Genomic DNA, 22,570 nt, shown 5'->3' with positions numbered 1-22,570 from the left:
ACGGTGACGTTTCGCTCCGCAAAAGCTGTGTTGGTACGCAGTAACCGTTATTTCGATGCGAAACTGACCAGATACGTGCCGTTCAATTGTCCGTTCACAAAGCAGAAACAAACGTCTCTGTGGTCGCTTTGTTACGAGCGCATTTGCGAACACGAAAACAGAAAAACAGCATCATGTTTGCGAAATGCCGTACGTTTTTACCAAAGGATGCCGTTTGTTCTTTCTCAAACGTATCAGGAACTTTGTACACAACTTCGGTCGTTAAAATCAGCGCGTTCTTTCGCCGTCATGAGCCGTTGGGTCGGCTTGTTCGTTAGCGCACCTCGTCGCGATTTACTTTAATCACATGAATTATTGAACGCATACAGAACAGCAGATTTTACGGCGTGTTTACAGAATAACGGCGTGCTTACCTGTCGTAACTCCATCGACTGTATGACATGCTCTTATTGTTGCTCAGTCCGTCCATGGCCATCAGTGGACGCAAACGCTCGATTATACAGCGACGCCGAGCCGTGCAATATTGTTGGCGTCTTGTGTTAAATCCTTCGTCTTCACCACAGTGAACGTCTTCAGACGTTTCTGGCGAAAAGCTGGGAAGCCTTAGAAAACCGTTTGGTTGAGGGGTTTAAAATAGGTGGACTGAACCACTGGATGTGAGAGGGGAAGTGTCAGTTGTTAAATTCACCATGCGCGCGCACGTTGGGATTAAGATGTTCTTCGACAAAATACTAGGTGGCCGTTAGTTTTGTTGCAGAAGTTACAGTGGGGACCTTTTGCATGTGTTATATTAAAAACAGTCAATTTCCCCCCTCTATTGCAGGATATAAGGTCAGGGGTAGCCTAAATTTTGTTTCGAACGTCGATATACAGTATGTGTGTGTAGGCTATATACGCTGATTTTATTATATATGTGTATTATCATGATGTATCATCCATCATACCAGGTATTTAGGGACAATAAATGGTGGATAATAAAACAGGTCACAGTCCTTTAGATAAACTAATATCACTCATCATCAAATTTTTACAGAGTATATATATATATATATATATATATATATATATATATATATATATATATATATATATATATAATAAATATAATTATTTTAGTTAATTATAATTATATTATATATAATTATATTAGTTTTTAATATAATAAAAAAATTATATATTTTCCAGTTTCTTGCATTTAGGTCTGTCTCTTCTCTGGAGTAGCAACATTAAAAGGCAAATGAACATCTATTAATAGAGTGAAAGAGAGAGTAATGAGGATCGGTTAGTGGTTTGCCTACAGAATTTTTGCACTCCTTGACCGGATCACAGCATGAATGGACTGAGGGAGGGGAGGCAATCTCAGACAGTCCAACTATCATTCAGTGAACAAAGAGACTGATTATGTGGCCAAAATCACTAATCAAAAAGCATATTGGATAGAAGACAAATAGCAGAAGGTACTGACTAAAACCATGGCACATTCAAATATTTGAAATCTTGATAAATATGTGCAAGAAGGAATACATCAATATGCAAAGAAACACCAATACAAAGATTTCACCAAAGTTGATTAAATTGTTAAAAACCCAATTAAACAACTTTCAGTCATCTGGTTGCCATGTTGGAAATGTGCTGCTAGGCGAAGCGAGCTTCAAACATATGTTTGCAAGCGCAGTGACATTAAGCTGTCAATCCAGCCATTCATGACCCAGATGTGCTCGAAGGACACAAAGCTGTCTTCCAAACAACGGCTCTAATAGAGTACAGCCCGTCTAAGGCACATTCTGACCTCATAAGAACAACCACGCTTTTGCCACATGCTCATCGGGAATGGTAGAAGCTTTTTAAGCTAATATAGATCAGACAAATTTACAGACCAGTACAAGTGGGTTCATTTTCTTCTTTCCATTGCCAGCAGGTGTTGGTGATCATTAAAGCCCACTTGTCCATGTGTGTGTGTGTGTGTGTGTGTGTGTGTGTGTGTGTGTGTCATGGCAATTTTGACACGTGTTACTCACACCACACAAAACCTCAAAAAATACATTTATGTAAATCCCTTTTTTAAGGCTTCTACGTTTGACAAGTAGACTGAAGAGACCAATGATCTGTTACATGATTTCGTGCATTATTCATTTGAAGAATTACGAGTATTTACAGTGTTGGTTTCACGTTCATCTGTTCGACACGAATACATTAAGAAATACAACCATTACCATACAACTTCAATCTTATATTTTTTAAATTCTGTTATCAAACATGCATGAATTTCTTTCTTTTGCTGAATAGTCAGTTACACTGACTTTCATAGAATGAAAGAGAAACTAAAAAAATGAAAGTTAATGTGACCAGCGGCTGTCTGCTAATGTTCTTCAATATATCTTCTTTTGTGTTCAACAGAACAAAGAAATTCATACAGGGTATTCATGAGGGTGAGTAAATTATCTCAGAATGTTTTTTTTTTTTTTTAATCTAGTGAACTAAATAGAATGATTTTGCATGGGTCCCTGACAGAATATTTAAGGTAAACGTTTAGTTAGCAATAGCATATACCAGTGTGCTGAATGTATTCAGTGCTCCATGAAAAACCTAAAAGTTACACTTTTCAACAAAATTGTGTTATTAAAATGGTTTCATCACGATATATTTGAACATTAACACTATCAAGTCACCGTTTTTTCATCTTTCCCAAGAACACATTTAATAATATATGACATTTTGGTAGCACTTTCATATAGGGAAGGCTTATTCGCTATTAACTACAACTTTTACCTCAATTAACTCCCAATTTGCTGTTTATTAAAAGTTAGCGGTTAACTTTGGGTCCTGGGTAGGATTAGGGATGTATAGAATAAGACATTAATATGTCCTTAATTACTACTACTACATGCTTGCTAATAAGCAACTAGGTAAGAGACCCTGAAATAAAATGTTACCAGCACTTGTACTTTTCCCATTAAGTCCCATGCAAAGCATGCTGGGAACAAGACGTCACCTGCCCACCAGGGAACCCTGTGCAGTGAATGGGTGCCATCGGAGTGATTTCAGAACTATTCCTTTAAGTTGATTGTAGGTCATTAGCACCAACGGTCGCTTAGTCTTATGATGCTTTTAGGAAACTCGGACCGGCCCATTCAAGGCCTGTCTCAGAATAATTCAGATTTACAATCACTATAAAACCGACACATACAGCGACAACCATATATTACAGCTGTCACCGCATCGATTTAATTCCCTTACTTGACACTTTAATTGTAGCACTGTCACAACACGAGCAAACAACGGCTTTTCTGAAGCCGGTCCTCTTAATTCGGAGTATTCTCCGAAATGATACGACACCCTCCTCCTTCACAATGTTCCCCAACACAGAAGAAAACACAGCAGACTCGGGTAACAATAAAACCAAGCTTGCGACACAAGTTGTCACACGGCTCGTTACTGTATCGACTGGAACACCATCCAGGAATGGAAGTTTTGCAAATCGCAAGGGATGTACTTAAGGACAGCAAAATAACAATCTACTTGTCACTTGGTGACGCTTGTTTTTCAGGCCTGTAATTTTGTACCCCGTTTCCTCAGTAAGGAAAAGCAAATGTATCACAGATAAATCATAGATTTTATTATAGCACCAGAGGCTATACAAGGGGGAGGGAAAGATGTGACAAATTAAACACAGTATGTATTAGATGTACACAGACTCCGGGCAGAAGAAGAAGAAGAAGAAGAGCCATGCACTTCTGTTCTTACTAGCTTTCGATTTGATCCATGTTGCTGTCAACTGGTGTTAACGGACAAAGTTTAGGTTAGGATACGAACCCGAGCGATCGGCCCAGTGATCACTGATAAAGTTGTTGTAGGCTATGAGGTGGACGACTGTTTGGATGGGTTATCGGCTTCAGTTCCACCGAAAGGACCACAGTTCAACATTGGCCTTTTTCAGTTAAAAGCAAACCGAGATAATTAAATACTCCTCTTTACATATACACATAGTTGTGCCGCGAGAGCGTTTTCACTTACAAACATATAAAAATACTCATTAACTAGTCTGATAAGAAAATAATGTATAAAAGTATATAGTAAAAACATTTAATCATGTCCATTCAAAAGATCACTTCCATCTTTTTTCTTATATTACATAATGATAAAACACAAAAACTAAAATCTTTTTTTTTTTTTTTTGTATCCCTCATACAGAAACGCACGCTGGGGGGGAAAAAAAAGAAAAAGAAAAAAGACGAAAATAAAACGTGACGTGATGCAATAGTGATATGAACCCTTGGTGTATGAAGCCAGGAAGCAAATGATCACCTGTCAAATGAGAAATACCAGACTGAAGTGTGAAGGTCACAGAGATGTCAAAAAAATAATAAGAAAAAAGCAGTCTTGAGGGAATGTGGATGCCTGGTGTGTGAATTCTGTCTTTTGTGTAATCTAAAAAAAACGTTTTATCTGATCACATACATGAAAAGACGCTTAAAAGATGCCTGTGATGTCAGCAGTTCCAACGGAGTCCTCGCGCTGTTTCGGTCGTTTAAATACATTTCCGAACGCATAGAAAAACCAAAATACGAGGCCAGGAAAAGAGACAATTATTTGAGAGACTAATTCTCTGCGTCATCGATCTCGGTGGGGTACCTAGTAGAGAACAGACAGCCTATTGTGCACCACTGAATGAGCAGACATCGTCAGAACATTGTGAAAACAGTGGAAATGGAGAAACCTGAGTCTGAAGAGAAGTCTGTAGAAATCTGAGCCGAGAGTCAAGAAGGCTCCGTGTAGAATACGTTTCACAATCACAGAACGGAAAGGGAAAGTTCAGCTAAAGATGAAGCTTCCCTCATCCTTCCAAACCTGCAGGACTTACTTTCTATCAAACACTAACAGACTTAAAAGAAATATGTGGGTAACACTTTACATTAAGGCTGATTGGTTAACACGTACTAAGAATGAACAGTACTCTTACAACATTTATTAATCGTAGTTAATGCTAATATCAGCATTTACCAATGCATTATTAAAATCACAAGTTGGTTGCTAACATTAGTTAATGCACTGTGAACATAAACTGACGATGAATGATTGTATTATTTTCATTAACTAACATTATTAAAGATTAATAAATACTGTAATAAATGTATTGTTCATTGTTCGTTCATGTTAATACATTAACTAATGGTAACAGATGACACCTTATTGTAAAATGTTACCAATAAAAAAATGTATGAAAAGCAATGGGGCCTAAAACAACAACAGATCCTGGTGACGTTTCCCTATTCAATATGACTGTATAATAATAATAATATTTGAAAATATTATTTTGTTATCATTTTCAAATGATCAACATGAAATTAAAGTACAAATATTTTACCACTGTACTGTAAAATAAGAGTTTATTGATAATGAATGTAATAATAATAGTATTAGAAACAGTCTTCATTTCTTTGCTTTTAAACATAAAACAACAGTTATTTTGTGGAGACATTAAAACGTTTCTTTAACAAATGCATCGTTTTTTTTACTGGATAAACATTTCAAGTGGGTAACTATAAAATCAAATAAATACAATTAATAATAATAATAAAATAATAAAAAAACAGACAAAAAGTTTCGATTTGGAACAGGTTTGGAACGGATGAGGAGGAGTAAAGCATTTCTCATTTTTAGGTGAACTATCCCTTTAAAAGAATCAAACCCATACATGCCAAGGAGCCTTACGGATGCAAAACAAAAAAAAAAAGACATCTTGACCAAACAAGAAGTTGGGAAACTGACTTCACTGCTGACAGAATTGGCATAATGTTAGAGGCTATCTATGTACATATCTGCGAAGACATTATTGTTTTAATGCGTGTCAAAACAAGCTCGTCAACCTCACACACGGTACTCATTATAAAGATGGTCTCAACTCACACGAATCTTCACTTATGTACAATCGCTGCTTAGCATATGGAAGTAAAAACAGATATGGCACAACACACACACACACACACACACACACACACACACGCAAAGCTTCAGAACATCACCTCAATCTAAATCTCGTCTGCGATCTCAATGGCGTTTCGTTTAGTCTTTCCATCTCAGCAAACGTACAAATGTCACAAGGCAAGAGAAAAAAATCCTTCAAAATACAAAAAAGAGGAACCGTGCGCGCGCGCGTGTGTGTGTGTGTGTGTGTGTTTTTTATAGCAAATTTGTAAGAAGCGATGTTTAGTGTTGGGGCGCGATTACCATATTCTAGGTCACACTGATGTCAGTACTCTAGCTGAAGGTAGAATTGTGAGTTCGATCAAGATTTTGTCAGTTTGGTTCTTCTAGTAGTGAAGTCCTAGAGGCACAAACGCCCCTGATAAGGCTATGAGAGAGACTGCTGTTTTGAAGACATGCACATGTAGAAAGGCAGCGAATTCATCCGCACGGGACGTGATGTCAGAAGGCAGGGTGGGGGGCAGGGACCGGTGACAGCAGCTGGGTGAGTGGCGGCAGTGAAAGGCCAATTAGACAATCACACAATGGCAGCCGCTCTTATCCTTCTCTTTGCGCGTGGGCTCCGGCGAGGGTGGGCACTCTTGCTCCTGGAACTTCCTGTGAGAGGATGTGACAATCAGTCGAAACATTTAGCGCACAAATCTCTGAGCTCAAATTATGACTGCATGTCACACGAGACGTTTGGCTTCCGACTGAATTCATTTACATAGATTTCGTTATTTTTTTTAACTAAAACAAGGAAATAAAATGCACACTTGAAGTCTAAAAAAAAGTAAGTTAGAAATGTTCATTAGAAATGTTACCTTTAGCAATACAATAAATCAATTTCAAATTATTAAATTACTTAAACGCAAAAATGCAAGCTAAATTTAAGCGATATCTGGGAAAACCCAGATCTTGTGCATAAAAGTGAAGGATATTATATTTCACAATGCAAAACATTTTTACCCATAAAACTGGATAAAACAGACACGTGTAGCTCTAATAAATATGCAACACAAAGAGATAATGACAACACTGCGGCACACTGATGTTTATCCTTTCTTAATGTTCAGGTTTATATACTTATTGCAAAAACAGTATGCATTTCGCAAGTATGGAAGTGTTCGTTTTCAATCAGAACCTGCTGTTTGTGTGCTGCCACCATCTGGTGGTACAACAGCAATGTATGGCACGCGCACACACACACACAAACACACACACACACACACCTTATGACTCGGACCAGCTCGTGGAAAGCCTGGTCTACATTCATACGGATCTTAGCTGAGGCCTCCATGTACGTGACTTTGAGTTGTCGGGCGAGCTGCTGACCCTCCTCCTGGGTCACCTGAAAAAGATACCCCTTCCAAATTAAAATCTATGCACTTCACTTTTTTCTGCTATCACAACTTTCTGTTCTATATTGATTAAAACAATGCGTCTTATAAGGTGCCTTTCGTAAAAGTAAAACCAACTGATGCAGTCAACAGGCTGGTGTTTTCTGTTCTAACGCTAGATGGCAGTGTTACACAATCAGAGCGTCTATCTATGCACTCAGTAACCCCGTATCTTTTATTACCATCTCTCTCCCTCACAGACACAACCACTCAGTGATATTTTTCAGCCTTTCAGCTCATTGATTTTCAGGATTGAATTTCATCCACGTATAATTACTGTGAAGTTGTGCTCTGAGTTCTGTATATGCATGTGTTATTTTACAATAGAAACAATAAAGACAGAATCTCTACAATGCATGCAATAGACTGCCATTTCATGTAAAGTTTGCAATGCAGACAAAGAATATTAAAATGTTCGTATCAATACTGATTCAGTATACTGAAATTACAGTACTTGAAGCGATTCGTGCCACTTACTTGTCTCTGTTGCTCAAGATCAGCTTTGTTACCCACTAGAATCATGGGAAATTCATCTCGGTCCTTCACTCTCAAGATCTGTCGCTGGAACTTGTAGATCTCTTCAAAGCTGAGTTAAACAAAAATGATGTATAGCCATTAAAAAGGTCCAAACAGCTTGAAACTAGCAATGCGTTTTCTCTCTCACACACACACACACACACACACACACACACACACACTGGAACGCGCAAATACAAAAGTGAAAACATCGTTTTTTGCATGCATGTGTTGCCAAATGTCACAACATGACAAATTATGATAGAATTTGTATTACGCGGTAATCCCTATAAAAAATGTAAAAAAAAAAAATGAACAAAGAGTTTCAAACATTTATCAAGGACTTATGCTGAAATGAGAGTAAAGTTCCTAACCATATCGGCCTAGAAAATCGCAACTTTTACTTTTCCACTGGGCTCAGTAAACAATGTAACTACAGAAACGTCAAGTCTTCAACAGGAAAAACATAGAAACCCTTCTGGCCATTACTGAACACGATGCTACTGGTCTAACTGGATTCAATGATCTATGCTAAGCTATGCTAAAAGTGCTATCACCAGAACAGGAGATCGGCTGAATTGATTAGAAAACGGTAAAACTCAACTTATCAACTCTGGCAGAGCTGGAATACGAGCCTATTTCCGAAAAGGGGAGTGTTCCTTTACTATAGTAGTGCATTACAAAATGATATGCAATAATAACATAATGAGTGTCAATTGTATATTTCATTCAAATTATTAAATGGATGCTACCTTGTTGGCAAAATAAATCCCCCCATACACTAACTTTTCGAGTATTTCCTTCATTTGTTATTACAAAAGAAATCTTTTGCAGTGCCGACTAACCCAATCATACAGAGTTAGTGTTAAATAGCCTCTTTCAACAAGGCCGCCTATTCGCACTTAAAGTAAATAGACGCTTAAGACAAAAACACTGCGGAAAGTCTATTTAAAATATTATAAATAACTACACCCGTGGTGTTTCTGCTATACACCTGGTGTGTAAACTTGAGGGAATCTAATAACAAAAAAAACTCATTTTAATTGGCTTATAACCCATATGGTCTCAATATATCAGGCATCCCTAGTGAGGATGTTTTCAGAAATGATGAATTAAAAGCATACTCATACACCCACAAAACAGAGCTCCACCTCTTCACAAAACCTAAAAGGAATGCAAGCCCACCCTTCCAGCTGATGAGCAGCTATCTCTCTTTTGGGCCGCAGAACTGCATTACAGTACACAGGACGACATAAGGTCACTCGGTTCTCATGCCGTTGATGTAAACTTTCCAATAACGCTGCAAGATGGCTAGAAGCTGCATTACGGAGAACAGTGTGTGTGTGAGCTGGGGAGGGAAGAACACTGATACGAGGTCTCTGTTGATTCTAACAGTACGAGTCGTCTAAATGTCACGCAGGAGGAGGAAATGCTTGTCATAGACTCCGGAGAGATTGCGAGAGAGTGTGTTAAGAGAGGCCTGTGCCATCGGCTCCAAGGGTAATGTAAACGAAGGAAGGAAAGGCTGTTTACTGCATAAACACGAAGTGGGAAAGACTCTAAAAGGGCACAGACCGGCTGATCACACTCGCTCGTTCCTCGAGGGCACACAATGCTGTGTGTGCGGGATCCGTTTATTTGCATGCTTCACAGAGACGAAACCTGGGGCGAAAAAACTATTGGCAAGCCTCTAAATTTACAGTTACAGAAAATGTAAATGAGCGCGGGGGGAGGGAGGGACATCAACACAACCCGAAAAAGGACAAAAACAGAATGAAAGTGAAACTGAGACAGACAATGTAGGGGAAAGGGGAAGAAAGAGAGAAAGTTGAGAGAAAACGTGAGTGGAACGTTGCTCACCTTCCCCGGTCGGTGACAGAGAAGACGAGAAGGAAGCCCTCCCCTGTCCTCATGTATTGTTCTCTCATGGCTCCAAACTCTTCCTGTCCTGCTGTATCCAGGACTAACAAACGCAGAACAGATACGTTAGTCACCCGCGGACAGACTGAGCACTTTTGGGTTTGATCGGAACCGTCTCCAAATTATATAAGTGATTATTTTCTATTCTATTCAGATTACTTTCACTGTAGGCCCAACAGGAGTTGTGTAGTGTAACTATGGCAACGGTAAGGATTAATAAGTGTATTTACTTACAGGTGTGACTCAAACGGCAGATTGGATAATGTTTGAATAAACACACGACAGAAGTCGGCCCCCTTCCTGAGCAATGCTTGTAATCACAGGCTCCATTTGTGTTTTTTTAGTGATCATATCACATTAACGAAATTAAAATGAGCTGTGTCTGTTATTTAAATGCATGTTACTGATCTTATGTTGAACAATGCATGTTTAGTTTTGAGCTCATTACTTTTCTACATTTCTTAACTTAGATTTTCCACCTAAACGACAGAATTCTCATTTCTGGCGTATGCTGGGCTTCTCCGATCACTTATTTTACTTAAACCCCACTTTTGCATGCTCACGTTCCCCTGTCTCTTTATTTAAGGGCAACGCCTACATCTAAAATTTCCATCAACAACCGACGGATAGAACCAAAACCTTGCTTTTGATTGTGCAAAGTTATGCATTATGTTCGATACGAACTTCACAAAAGACTTCCTCTAGTTCTGCGTGAAATTACAGAGAGACACAGAGGTAAGCGTATTATTGTTGTTATTTTTTAATATTTTATTTTTTTTAAATGTTAGATTACAGTAGCCAAATGGATCAATAAATGACACAGTTTTGAATGTCATGTTTGTTCACGAACGAGTGTGAAATACCTAATCCTGACTGCAGACAGTGGATCATAGCAACCTTCGTTTGCATTCCATAACATTATTTTGACATTTAAACTTTCGGGCCGTTTATTTGTGAGGTCTTTGGCTGGAAATCATCCAATCTGGCAACACTGCACTCAAAAAAATGTAAATTCTTCAGAAGACATTTTTGATGGAATCAGAGAGCTTTCTCGCCCTCCGCAGAGAACAACGCAACTACCACTCACAAAAGGTATTCTCGTATCTTCATAAAATGATGTCATATGGACTATTTTTATGATGTCCCTGCTACCTTTCTGGGCTCTGAATGTGGTAGTTGCATTGCCGTCTATGCGGGATAAAGAAAGCTCTTAAAATATCTTCAGTTATGTTCTGAAGACGAATGGAAGTCTTATGGGTTTGAAGCAATGCGTGGGTGAATAATTAATGACAGAATTTTCATTTTTGTCTGAATTTTTCGCCTAGAATTTTTTTTTTAATCCAAAGTATTTCAAGGCTTTTACCAGCCACGTATAATAAGTGTGCTAGAGCAAGCAGCCATTTAGTATATGCTTTTGTCCAAAGCGATAACACAGCACATTCATTATACCCCTGCCTGCACAAGTATGCATAATGCACAGGATAATAACAAAATGCACCAGTTCCTCTGTAATTTATCTGATCTCTATGATGTATTATCAAATCATAAAGTGCTTCCTCGTTGCTGCAGGTTAGTATGTTGTTTCCCTGCATCCTGTGTGATCTGTCTGACATTCATCCATCAGCGCCGTACTTACTGTCCAGGCGTGCGGGCCTCTCGTCAATCACACACTGCTTTGTGTAGGAGTCTTCAATCGTAGGGTCATAGTCAGTGACGAAGTATGACTAAACGAAAAAGAGAGAGAGAGGGAGAGAATATAAACAAGAGAGGTCAACATTGGAAAAAAAGGCACCACTAAAATCTTTGGATTCTGACTGAATCGATGTCTCCTTGACAGCTTATAAAATCCCAGAATCCTGTGCGTGCGGTTTGACGGATGGTGGGGATGAATAAACATGGCATTTGGTGAAGCAGCTAAAACATTTTTATTTACAAATGTCAATGTTTACCAAGAAACTAGCATTGTGGTCTCTAAATATTAGCTCGTTTGCATCTAAAGCTCGCTTGGATTCATTTTAGATCATTAGACGTGATGTTTCGCAGCAGTTTACTATTTGAGGAACCTTTGTACACAAAACATCGTGTACTTCAGCTTTGAGGGTTCTACGTGCATAAAGAGCGTTTGTTTTGAAAGCTATGCTAAATGAGGGCACAGACTCGTTACAGACACAACCCAACAGAAAAAAACAAAACAAAACAAAACTGTTCCGTCTCTTCTGAAAAATAAAAAAAAGGTCCACCCTAGTGTGTATGGTCAAAACACGGTCTGACTTCATGTCAACATTATCTGAGCGGCCCTCCGCTTTGGGGTTGACAATTACGGTTAATTAACCGCAAACTTTTCCGTTTCCACAGGCTATGTTGCTATGCTAATCTGAACACGGTATCAGTTTGTAAGAAGAAGGGGGGAGTTCTAAGGAGGCATTTTTCGCATTTTTCCCATGTTTTGTGTGCCTCTCCTCCCAGGAGGCTGTTGAAGTGACGACAGCTGAACGTTATGTTCAGGCTGGTCTCTGTGTCAACTGAACACACGCTCATGCTCACACACAAAACACGATGTCTTCCTATTACGAGTTTGATGTTCCCCTAACCTGGCTGGAACGTCAACATCAACATGTTCCTGGTTGAGTAAACCGTTTTTAGCAACGAAACGAGAAGCACTCCAAAAATGAGAGTAGGGTTAAACATTGTTCTCTTTTCTGCATCACCCATTCACTAAGAACGGAATACAAGCCTGTCCTGGAAAACCAGTACCGCTTAAATATTTCTTATGATCTTTAAAAGCTCGCAAGATATTTGTTGAGAAATATGACTTTTTCATACAAGAAAAAAATTGAATGCGTAATTAAAATTCAGAATTCACATGTAATTCGTTTTGTGTAAAGGGTTAATGACTTTTCTGTTGTTCTAAAAAGTATGAAATAGTAATATTAAAGAAAAAGTAAAAGCCTGTTCGCACAAAGCAGGGTAACTATAAAGACAACGCTAAAGATATAGTTTTAAAAATCGTTCTCAATATTAAAGAACAGCAAAGTCCACACCACAACTATAACGATAAAGGCACATAGAAACAATATAATTTGTATCATTTTCAGAACTATTTATTTGCCGTTGATGAATAATACAAATACTGACAGCCAATCAGAATGCATACAACCTGATGTAACGAGCTCTAGGATTTAAAGCGACAGATGCATATAATTATGTGTTTAGAATATACAGACGATATCGTTTGCTATCGTGTGATCGATATCAATATCGGGAAAACTTTTATTTGGTGGTAGTCACACTCAAACGTTTAGTTTAGTAACAGTGTTTTTTTCTTCTTTTTAAAGCTTTTATACTCGCCAGTGCTGCATTTATTTGATCCAATATTCACAATATTGCAGTTTTTATACATAGTTATTTCTGTGATGGCAAAGCTGAATTTTCAATAGCGTTACCCCAGCCTTCACAGTGTCACATAATCCTTCCCAAATAATTTTACCATGCTGATTTGCTCAATAAACATTTATTATCAATAAATGTTCAATCGAATACCTAATACTAAAAGAGATGAAACATTTTCAGAGCTTTTCAGGATACTTCGCTACACAGAAATTTCAAAATCAATTCAATTTCATGCATCCTTGCTTAATATTAGTACTAATTTCTTTCAAAAAATTAACTGACCACTCAAAACAAGCAGAATAGTGCTTAATAGTGCAGATATTTACACTTAATATTCAGGATACATTTTCCTTAAAGTGTAATCTTGCCTCTCTGCAAAATGCATTTAATTGTAGAATTGTAGAATTCTAAAAATAATATTTTTCCATTTTTCCTAAACACTCTCTGCTGTCTAAAACTTCTAAAAAAAAAAAACAAACAAAAAAAAAAAACGCTGGAATTCCCAGTCCAAATACATGCCAAGATTGCTGATTGGCTTGTGCAGGCTGTGGTCAGATTTTTTGGCTGTCGCAGAGACATGTGATATCAATAGACATCTATTTTCAGTGATAACTGTCAGGTAATACAGACATTTTCCTGTGCGCTGATCCAAAAAAGCTTTAAACAGAATCATATTATTTGCAGCATAGTGCTATTTTTAACACACAGGCAAAAGTGCATTTGCAAACGTTTCTAAAAGTGAGCAAGTGAAGCATGCACGCTAGCATTTGTGCATTGACATAAAGAAGTCTGTAAACCCCCGCTCTTTTTTTTTTTTTTTTTTTTCTTGACATCAGTCATCCTTTCACACAGTGGGTCCTCTGTATGCATTGCCTGCAAGACTCCATCACGTCCACTTTCCACTGTTCAATAATTCATCAGCAATGCTGCATATGCAGTCGACTTCATCGCTCACGCGTCGCAGAGGAGATACAGGCAGAATGAGGTGAGAGAGAGCAAGACAGATGGACAGACAGAGAGAAAATACCTGCTGCTAATTCTGACAAACTAAATATTTTAAGCACTGCACCTTTCATTGTAGTCGTGTGAACAAAAGAGCAAGGTGCCTGATTTTGTGCTAAAGCTTCAACCTATCTAAAGTGAAAGTCACACTTCAGTTTGATGAGTAAGTGAGAAAGAGTTAAAAACATCAGTCTGCACGTGATCGGTCCAAACCTTTAGTCATGATTCAACATGGGAGTTCACACATTCCAGTTTCCTGCACAGCAACACAGCATATCCTCATCATGAACACACACACACACACACACACACACGCACGCACGAACGCACACACGCTTACCTGCACTCCAATTAAACGTTTGGGAACAGTTTAGCCTTTTTATGCTCATAAATGCTGAATTTTTGGATCAAAAATACAGGAATATTGAAATACTTTAAATCGGTTTTCTATTTTAATACATTTTAAAATGCATTTTATTCTTCTGTGTCACATGATCCTTCGTAAATAATTATAATATACTGATCTGGTGCTCAAGAAGCATTTCCTATTATTGTAAAAATGTGGAAAACAGGTGTGCTTAAATATTCTCAATCTGATACTTTTTTTTAAAAATAATGTGATACTCTTTTAGCTAATTTTTTGCTTTACTTTTAATGCATCCCTGCTGAAAAAAGTATTTATTGATTCATAATTTTTTTTAAATAATGCCATCAACATCTGAATGGTAGTATAGTTATTTAAATTAAGTAAAGTTACTATTTTTATTGTTTTTCTATCATATATCATAAGTTTTACATCAGTACATTCCTAATTTATTACATTTGTAATTTGCAACTTCAACATTAGCTGAAAACACCTAAATATACAAGACTACCACAAGAAAAAAAAAATTCAGAATAAAATGCACAGTAATATTCCCTTAAACACCAACAAAAGAAGGTTGTCTTAATTAACATATAAGGACAATATTGCAGCCAAACCAAAACTCATAGTCTGTGCTGTTCTGTGGTTTAACAAAGCCTTCATTTCATAAAGTCAAACAGTAGCTGTGGGTAGCTGTTTAGTAATGCCCACCTGTACACGTCGCTGATCTGATGCCCACCTGTCCTACCTTCGCTTTGTGTGACAGCACATCCTAGCTGACCTTCATCAGATGTATGAATGACCAGAACTGATGGCAGTGGGGGGGTCCATCTGCTTTGGCCCTTACACAAACTCTCCCACAGAGAGTGTTTGTTCTTAGAAACAACCATTCTTAATCCAAATCACAGCTCTTCCCCTCGACAAATCTACACTCCACCCCAAAATGAAATTTTCTCTTTAATCGCTTACCCATGTCGTTTCAAACCGAAAAGCTTAGCTCGTCCTCAGGATGACGACCGAGAGGCTTGTGACTGTCCTATTAAATCAATTGCATTGTCATTTGCAGAAATGCGAGTAGCAATTTCTGTGTTAGCAGGAACCATCAGCTGTTTTCTAAAGAAGCCGCAGTTATTGCACAGAGCCGTAGATCGCTGACAAGCTACGCAGGCGATTCATTTCCACAACTGAACGGAATATCGTGTAGCTTGTCCGTTATCTACGGCTCTTTGCATTAACTGGTGCTTCTTTTGAAAACAGCTGATGGCAGATTTAACGCTAATCAGAGAATCGGCTTCACTGACAAGGTGTGCATGAAAATATCGCCCAGCCCAAGAATAAGTGTTCTACGCATATTTACGCTTTAATTTGTACAAAAACAGCGTATCCTTCTATTGCTGCGGACACAGAACTGTGTACGCTTTGTGCATAAAGTATTCTCATAGCTCTCATAACAGTTGAAATGATGGCAGATGGAGTATTGTGACTACATCTTTTTTAAACTTTTCTACACCTTGACAGCGCAAATTGTTTGGCAGAACAAGGCTTTTATGGGTTAGGAACAACATGGGGGTAATTGATTACTGAGAAAATTTTCATTTTGGTGTGGAGTGAACCTTTACCATCCATTGAACCTTTCTGCTGCGCAGAAGTTTCTTTATAGTGGAAAAATGGGTTTTCAAAGAAGAAACCGCTCCTTTAAGAAATAAATCAGTGAAATGCTGCAAGGGTCCTTTAGCGGCATTACTTAAATATGCAACAAAAAAGGGCTTTTATTTTAAGAGTGTAGCCCATTCCATTGAGCCGAAAGCTGTTGTTGTCGTGTGAAAAAGAGCCACGAAATACCAGTGCAGGAGATCCCTGATATAAATTTCAGTCATCAGTCGCTCAACGTTTTCAAGGGGCCTCCAAACTCCCTGAATGCTCTATAAATGCTCTCCGTGCCAAGGTATACCAATTAAAGAGCGCTAGCCAGAGTTTCCAACTGTGTCATACAACTCTCGGCTGCCATAAAGGGTGATCCGAGCCACCTGACGTAAAGCATTCTGGAAGAGGAGAGGAAAAAGGCCCACCCCAGTGAGTCGAAAACCAACAGGGCACCTCCAACGTTTGGCCTAAAGGAAGGAAACTCCACCTACAGGGCCAGCAGCCAGCAAAGTACAGTCCTCTGGGTGGTGATGATTTCACAAAGGAGATATTCCCGTTCCGCCCACCCTCCCACTGCACACAAGGACACTCCTTTCCAGTCCGGTCACTTCTCTTTCTTTCTGCTTTTCAACACCCACCTATCCCTCCATCCATTCATGCATCCTCTATCCACCCAGTGAATTCATACCTTTAAACAGTAAGAGCTTGTTTGGCCAGAAAAAAAAAAGTCAGAGCCAATGCAGCCAGTCAGACTGGGGTGTTTGTAGTCTTAGAGCAATACAGCAATTAAAGAAATGGCTAACTGTAACTGTCTTTGACAACAAAAATGCAAAAAAATGTGTGGGTGCACACCAAATTACACTCCCACTTCACTGTTCACCCACGTCCTAACCAAATACGCCTCCTCACACACTGATCCATCTGACGCATTTGAGATATGAATCACATACCGTACATTCACATGATGTAAACTGGCAGGAATCCATACGAACCTAAAAAAATCTAATGAGCAAAATTAGTGGATGTGATTGGAAATAAGGAAAAAAAATATATATTAAGCAACAGCTGTTTGATCATTAATAATGGAAATGTTTCTTGAACACCAAATCTGCATATTACATTTTTTTCGGAACGTTCGACTGGAGTAATGGCTGCTGACAATTCAGCTTTGCCATCACATTACACTTTACACTAAAAAATGAATTTAAAAAAGAACAATTTATCATCTATCGTAATTATATATAACCGTTTCTTCTGTATTGTTGGTCAAATAAATGCAACCTTGAAGGCATACACATATACCAATCTCGTTTTTTCACTGCATGTGTGTGTGTACACCTATACGAGTGTGTGGAGTAACGGAGTGTGTATTTAGATGACAGGTGTATGGCTCAGAGTCAGATTCAAGTAGACCCTGCTCCGAGCGCTGCTTCTTTAATTAAAGCCAGGCTTCCGTTATGCAGCCAGATCACATCCAGCTCGAGGGCACCATGCCAGGCTTTAAAAGAACCACTTTCCTTTACATTTATCCATCCATCCGTCCAAAGTGCCCCTATATATGCTAGGAGTAATCAACACCGTCTTTTCACAACTGAAATACTTATCTTGCTTGCTATGTTTTACCCTAGTTTAACAATTAATTCTGCTTCTACATTACAAGTGTGAAACGTTCCTTAAACCCAGGACTTAAACAACAATCTGGGGTTAACTGCAAATCTGAAGACTTGAAATATAGTGTAGGGTTAAATGGACTTGTATTTTGACATTTTAGATTTTTTCCACTCACTTAAAACAAACTAATAAGGAGGCAAATACCCCTTCTGTAATACTTTTAAAAAGTGTAGTTATAACAAATGTTACTTCTTAGAATATAAGAGACTATAAGACACTATAAAATAGAATATTAAGAAGTCAAAGTGAGAGAGAAAATACAGTAAAAGATTCCATGGCTGTATTCTTTCAATGTATTGACTGTTCAACTTAGACTCCTGTATTACACACACCAATGAAGGATTTCTATTTAGTTTTCCATTCAATACAGCTCAATTCATATACTCCCATGAGATGGAGCTACTTCTGGGAAGGTTCAAATGAAATAAAAAATGCCAATGCTTTGGTTCTCATTTTTATGGGCTCTGGGACACAAAGAGAGAAGAAGGGACAGATTCATCCAGGAATGTATTCATCACAGTGCAGCTGACTGCTGCAGACAGTGCCAGTTTACAGTCTGAGACCATTTGCTACAGGAAGAACCCTTGTCTTGAAGATAATGATGATGAAAAATCGGATGGTAAAGACAGGAAGGTCAGGGACGTGTGAGTTACGCTAAGTTTTTAATGATTCCCTGAAGCCACTGACTATGTTTGTAGCTCTCTCCTGTACATCAATCAAGCATATCAATCACGCTGAGCAACCTGTAACCAACAATCTACTTATTCAACATTTTACCATGACGACCTCTCGACATTCAGAGGTCTTCACATGACTGACCTCTACACAAGCTAGTAGACGAGCTTGGCCTTTGGCAGCTGTCAGTAATCATGGGCAAATAGCTGTGATGGGAAGGTTAAGACGAAGCAGATGGACTGCGTGGTGCTGGTGTCCACATTGTGAGTTCAGGGCCTCCATTTCCCTCTTGTTCAGTACAAACTGACTAGCACACAAAAGCGCCTCCATTTCCTGGGGAAACGCCTATTTTTCCCATGAGCTCATGCAACAGCCAAAAAAGTTCATTCAATAATAACAATATGAACAAGAACAAGGAGCGTATAGGGAGTAATTGTTAATAAAACGCAGAGGATTGCTATGTTTCTAGCCAGCGCTTTAAATAACGATGTGGTGTATCACAAAGCATATGTTAAGCAATCATATACATTTGCAAGTTTCAGAAAAAAATCGTCTCATTCAGTTCATAAGCTGCAATTTGAATTCAAGTGTCTGGACCTCACAGGAAGTTGAAGTAGAACTTAAAATGAGATGACTGGATGAGGAATTTACTACATTGCAAAAACAGTACACCAAAGGAGGAGTATGTCTAAATACAAAATATGTGTAAAACAGAGGTTAAAAAGTTGAACTACTTCCTCCTTGAACTACTGCCTAAAGTGAAGATCTTTACAAAAACTTTACAATCCCATGAAGTTATAGGAGAAAGGTCTGCAATTCTGCATCCAAAATTTTATTCAAATTCAGCATTTGAAATTCTTACTGGTCACATCTTTTTTAAATGTGCTGACGCTCATCTGAAACACACTAAACTTCCTGTTGACATCATGCATTTCCATCCATTTTCAAATCACATGAACTGTAGCTAGAGGCTAACGAATCAAGAAGAAGACACACAACTCTTTATTTCCATATGTAATCAAGTATTCTAGCATGGTCATTGATCGTTCCCAGCAGTGGTCTGAGCAAATCATCTGAAACCCCTGGAAACTCCTTAGAGCAGCTGGTCAGGCGTGAAAAACTCCATCTGTGGGTGAACGAATCTACAGGTGTCCTGTTAAAAAGTATAAACTTACATAAAAAAATAAAAAAAATTCACAAAACCACATAGACATACCATGGGGAAGTCCAAACCATCAGAGATGTGTGTGTAGTGAGGACACCTGTGAATAGTTTTTGAAGCGGAGCTTCATAAACCTGAAATAGTTCAATGGAACCTGTTGATGGCCTTGCCAACAAGAGGAGCATCCCTGCAGAGTTTAAAAGAACAGAGAGTCCTGACCAATAGCTTAGGCCTTCAATCGTGTTGCTAAATATCAGCGTGATCTAAACGCTCTGTTTGAACCTTCCAGGGGGTCCTATAAAGACACACGACCAGCAACTGCATTGCTCAACACGCTCAAAGAGCTAATTTCACGCAACTGGCTTTTAATCAGCGGCTGACCACTCTGCGTCATGGCCTATATTTTACCACAATTTGGGGAACTGGTTTCCAGTTGTGTAACACACTTCCTTGTCACCTGCATAGCTGGCTTTGTTCTAAATCACACCAAAACAAGCAGAAGCACAGAATCACATATTAAAAAGAAGAAACTCCAGATCCAGTTGAGCAACTAATGTTGCTAGGCTGCCACTGTGGCCTCTGATTTTGTCGTTGGCGAAGAGAAAATACTTTTTGTTTTCGGCTGGCCTCAGACCCTGAATACTAGGACTACAGTATTCCGTTTTCAGTAGCGTAACAGGCTGAAGTGGAGTTACATTCAGTTGGCTGGCCAAGAAAATCAATCAGTCACAGACCACAGTTAAAATTAACTATTTGACATCATTCATCGCAAGTAAGTTGGTGTTTTCATTCACTCCATTTAAGTGGGCTAAATTAATGACATAATAGTGCATCAGTGTATATATCTATATATATATATATCTATATCTATATATATATCTATATATATATCTATATATATATATATATATATATATATATATATATATATATATATATATATATATATATATATATATATATATATATATATATATATATATATATATATATATATATATATATATATATATATATATATATATATATCTATATATATCTATATATATGAATCAATTTTCCATGCAGCCTATGATATTCTGGTCCCCCTATTAGAAATTCACCAAATATTACATTGTGTTTCACCAAAATCAATTACATGGTAAAGGTTTTTTAAAATTGTAAATAAAGCAAATATTATTGGACCAGGCTTTATGAGAAAATACTATTTCTGTCTATTTCTGCACAATTTCATGTTTAATTCAATGTTTTAGTTGTCACCTCTAATTATTTGGGAAATTTAATATGCATTTCTAATTGAATATTGATTTTAATTCAATTTTACACCATTTTATCTTCATGTATTTAGCTTAAACTCTTGGGTGCTTTGCAGAATTCATCTTTTATTTTGGATTGTTGTAAAATACATTAATGAAAAATCAATAGGCTACATTTATAATTAAGTATAAACTACAAAATTAAAAGAAATGTCTTTCTTAAAAGTATGGTACAGTAATGAAGGCAGTAACGTGGTAGATAAAACAAGAAAGATTATAAATAATCCACTGCGCAGAAAAATATTAGAATATGAATGTCTCCAATACAGTCCGCTTAAGTGCTCTTTAAAAGTTTAATCGTTTTGACTGTAGTAACCGAACGCAACGTGCAGTTTGAATACTGAATGGAGAACAGACAGCCGCAGCTGAGAGAAAAGTTTATTTGAACTTGAATTTAATGACTTAAATATTCAACTGTACCTCACATTGAACTGTGAAACAGCTTTATGGTGCTTTATAATGTTTTTGTGGCTTTTGCGGGGCTCGACAATAACACAGAATAGTATGCGCATTATGCACAATTATCAGATTTGGATCTGTCTGGTCTGATCCATACCCGACCCACAGAAAATGACCGTATCGGTCCAGATACAGATCCTGAGTATCAGATCGATACCCTACACAGGAGCCGGTCTTTCTGATGCAAAAAACAAAGATGTGCTGCTTCTTGTTTACAAGCAGAGCAATGCATACACATGTGTACACATCTGCTTTCAACTAGAGCTGCGTTTAATAAAACAGAGCTGTGCTTCACTGACAAGCCGGGCAATATCACTTTCATTATCGCGAAAGAATCGCCTGGGTTAATGAACACTGTACTGCCGCGCTTGTCAGTGAACTACAGCTCCGTGTAGTAAATGGCACTCAATCCGAAAGCAGGTGATGGAGATTTACTGCTAATCACAGAAACCGGCTTTACTGATGAGATGCACATAATAATCACATATGATTAATTGCACAGCCCTACAACCTTTCTGGGTCTTTGTCCGGGACGTTTCAATTGGATTGCTGGCTATAGAGGGTCAGGTTCTCAAATGTCATAAAAAAATGTTTGTGTTCCAAAGATAAATGAAGGTTTTACAGGTTTGGAACAACATGACGGTGACTAATTAATGACAGAATTTTCATCTTTGGGTGAACTAACACAAAGTAAGGATGTTTTACCATTTTATTTTAATTCATCCAACCAGATACTCATTTTTGGGGTGAGCCATTACTATAACTCTTCAATGCGATCCATTGAACCTTATGACACATTTTTTGGTCTCCGGTGAAAGTCACAATTCATATCCGTTAACATCCATAAAACAAACAGCGTGGGATGAGCACCACGCCAAAAATCTAATAGTCGGCGTGAGGAGCAACACTAATATTGATGCTTGCCTTAGGAAGCAGCACTAATTATCAGACCACTTCAGATTCCAGGAAGTACATGACACAGAGTTGGATGAGGTCATGTGTTAGCATACTGCAGTCATTCAATGCTTGGAATGTGGAACGAGTCAGCCGTGTCAAAAACGACTATCAGCAGTGTGAGCGGGCAGTC

General features: G+C 38.1%; 2 protein-coding genes across 3 annotated transcripts in view; both read right to left on the bottom strand.

The window, feature by feature from the left end:
- The window catches only part of tub (TUB bipartite transcription factor), a 61,350-nt gene extending 60,725 nt beyond the window's left edge, over positions 1–625 (bottom strand). Inside the window, exon 1 of one of the 2 annotated variants that reach the window (XM_043245224.1) lies at positions 414–625. In XM_043245224.1, the coding sequence (XP_043101159.1) occupies positions 414–475 (62 nt within the window). In that variant the 5' untranslated portion in view covers positions 476–625. The remainder of the gene's footprint in view (positions 1–413) is intronic. The other variant, XM_043245227.1, reaches the window with a different exon arrangement.
- A 2,969-nt stretch (positions 626–3,594) lies between these two features.
- rras2 (RAS related 2) overlaps positions 3,595–22,570 on the bottom strand; it is a 30,599-nt gene continuing 11,623 nt past the window's right edge. The window contains exons 2-6 of the mRNA XM_043244685.1: positions 11,437–11,524; positions 9,741–9,843; positions 7,842–7,950; positions 7,197–7,315; positions 3,595–6,582 (exon numbers count right to left, since the gene is read on the bottom strand). Of these exons, the coding sequence (XP_043100620.1) occupies positions 6,495–6,582; positions 7,197–7,315; positions 7,842–7,950; positions 9,741–9,843; positions 11,437–11,524 (507 nt within the window). The 3' untranslated portion in view covers positions 3,595–6,494. The remainder of the gene's footprint in view (positions 6,583–7,196; positions 7,316–7,841; positions 7,951–9,740; positions 9,844–11,436; positions 11,525–22,570) is intronic.

The sequence above is a fragment of the Puntigrus tetrazona genome, chromosome 7 (genome assembly GCF_018831695.1).
Source record: "Puntigrus tetrazona isolate hp1 chromosome 7, ASM1883169v1, whole genome shotgun sequence".
Classification (NCBI taxonomy): domain Eukaryota; kingdom Metazoa; phylum Chordata; class Actinopteri; order Cypriniformes; family Cyprinidae; genus Puntigrus; species Puntigrus tetrazona.
Note: the sequence above shows the minus strand (reverse complement) of the source record. Positions and strands in the feature narration are given on the sequence as shown.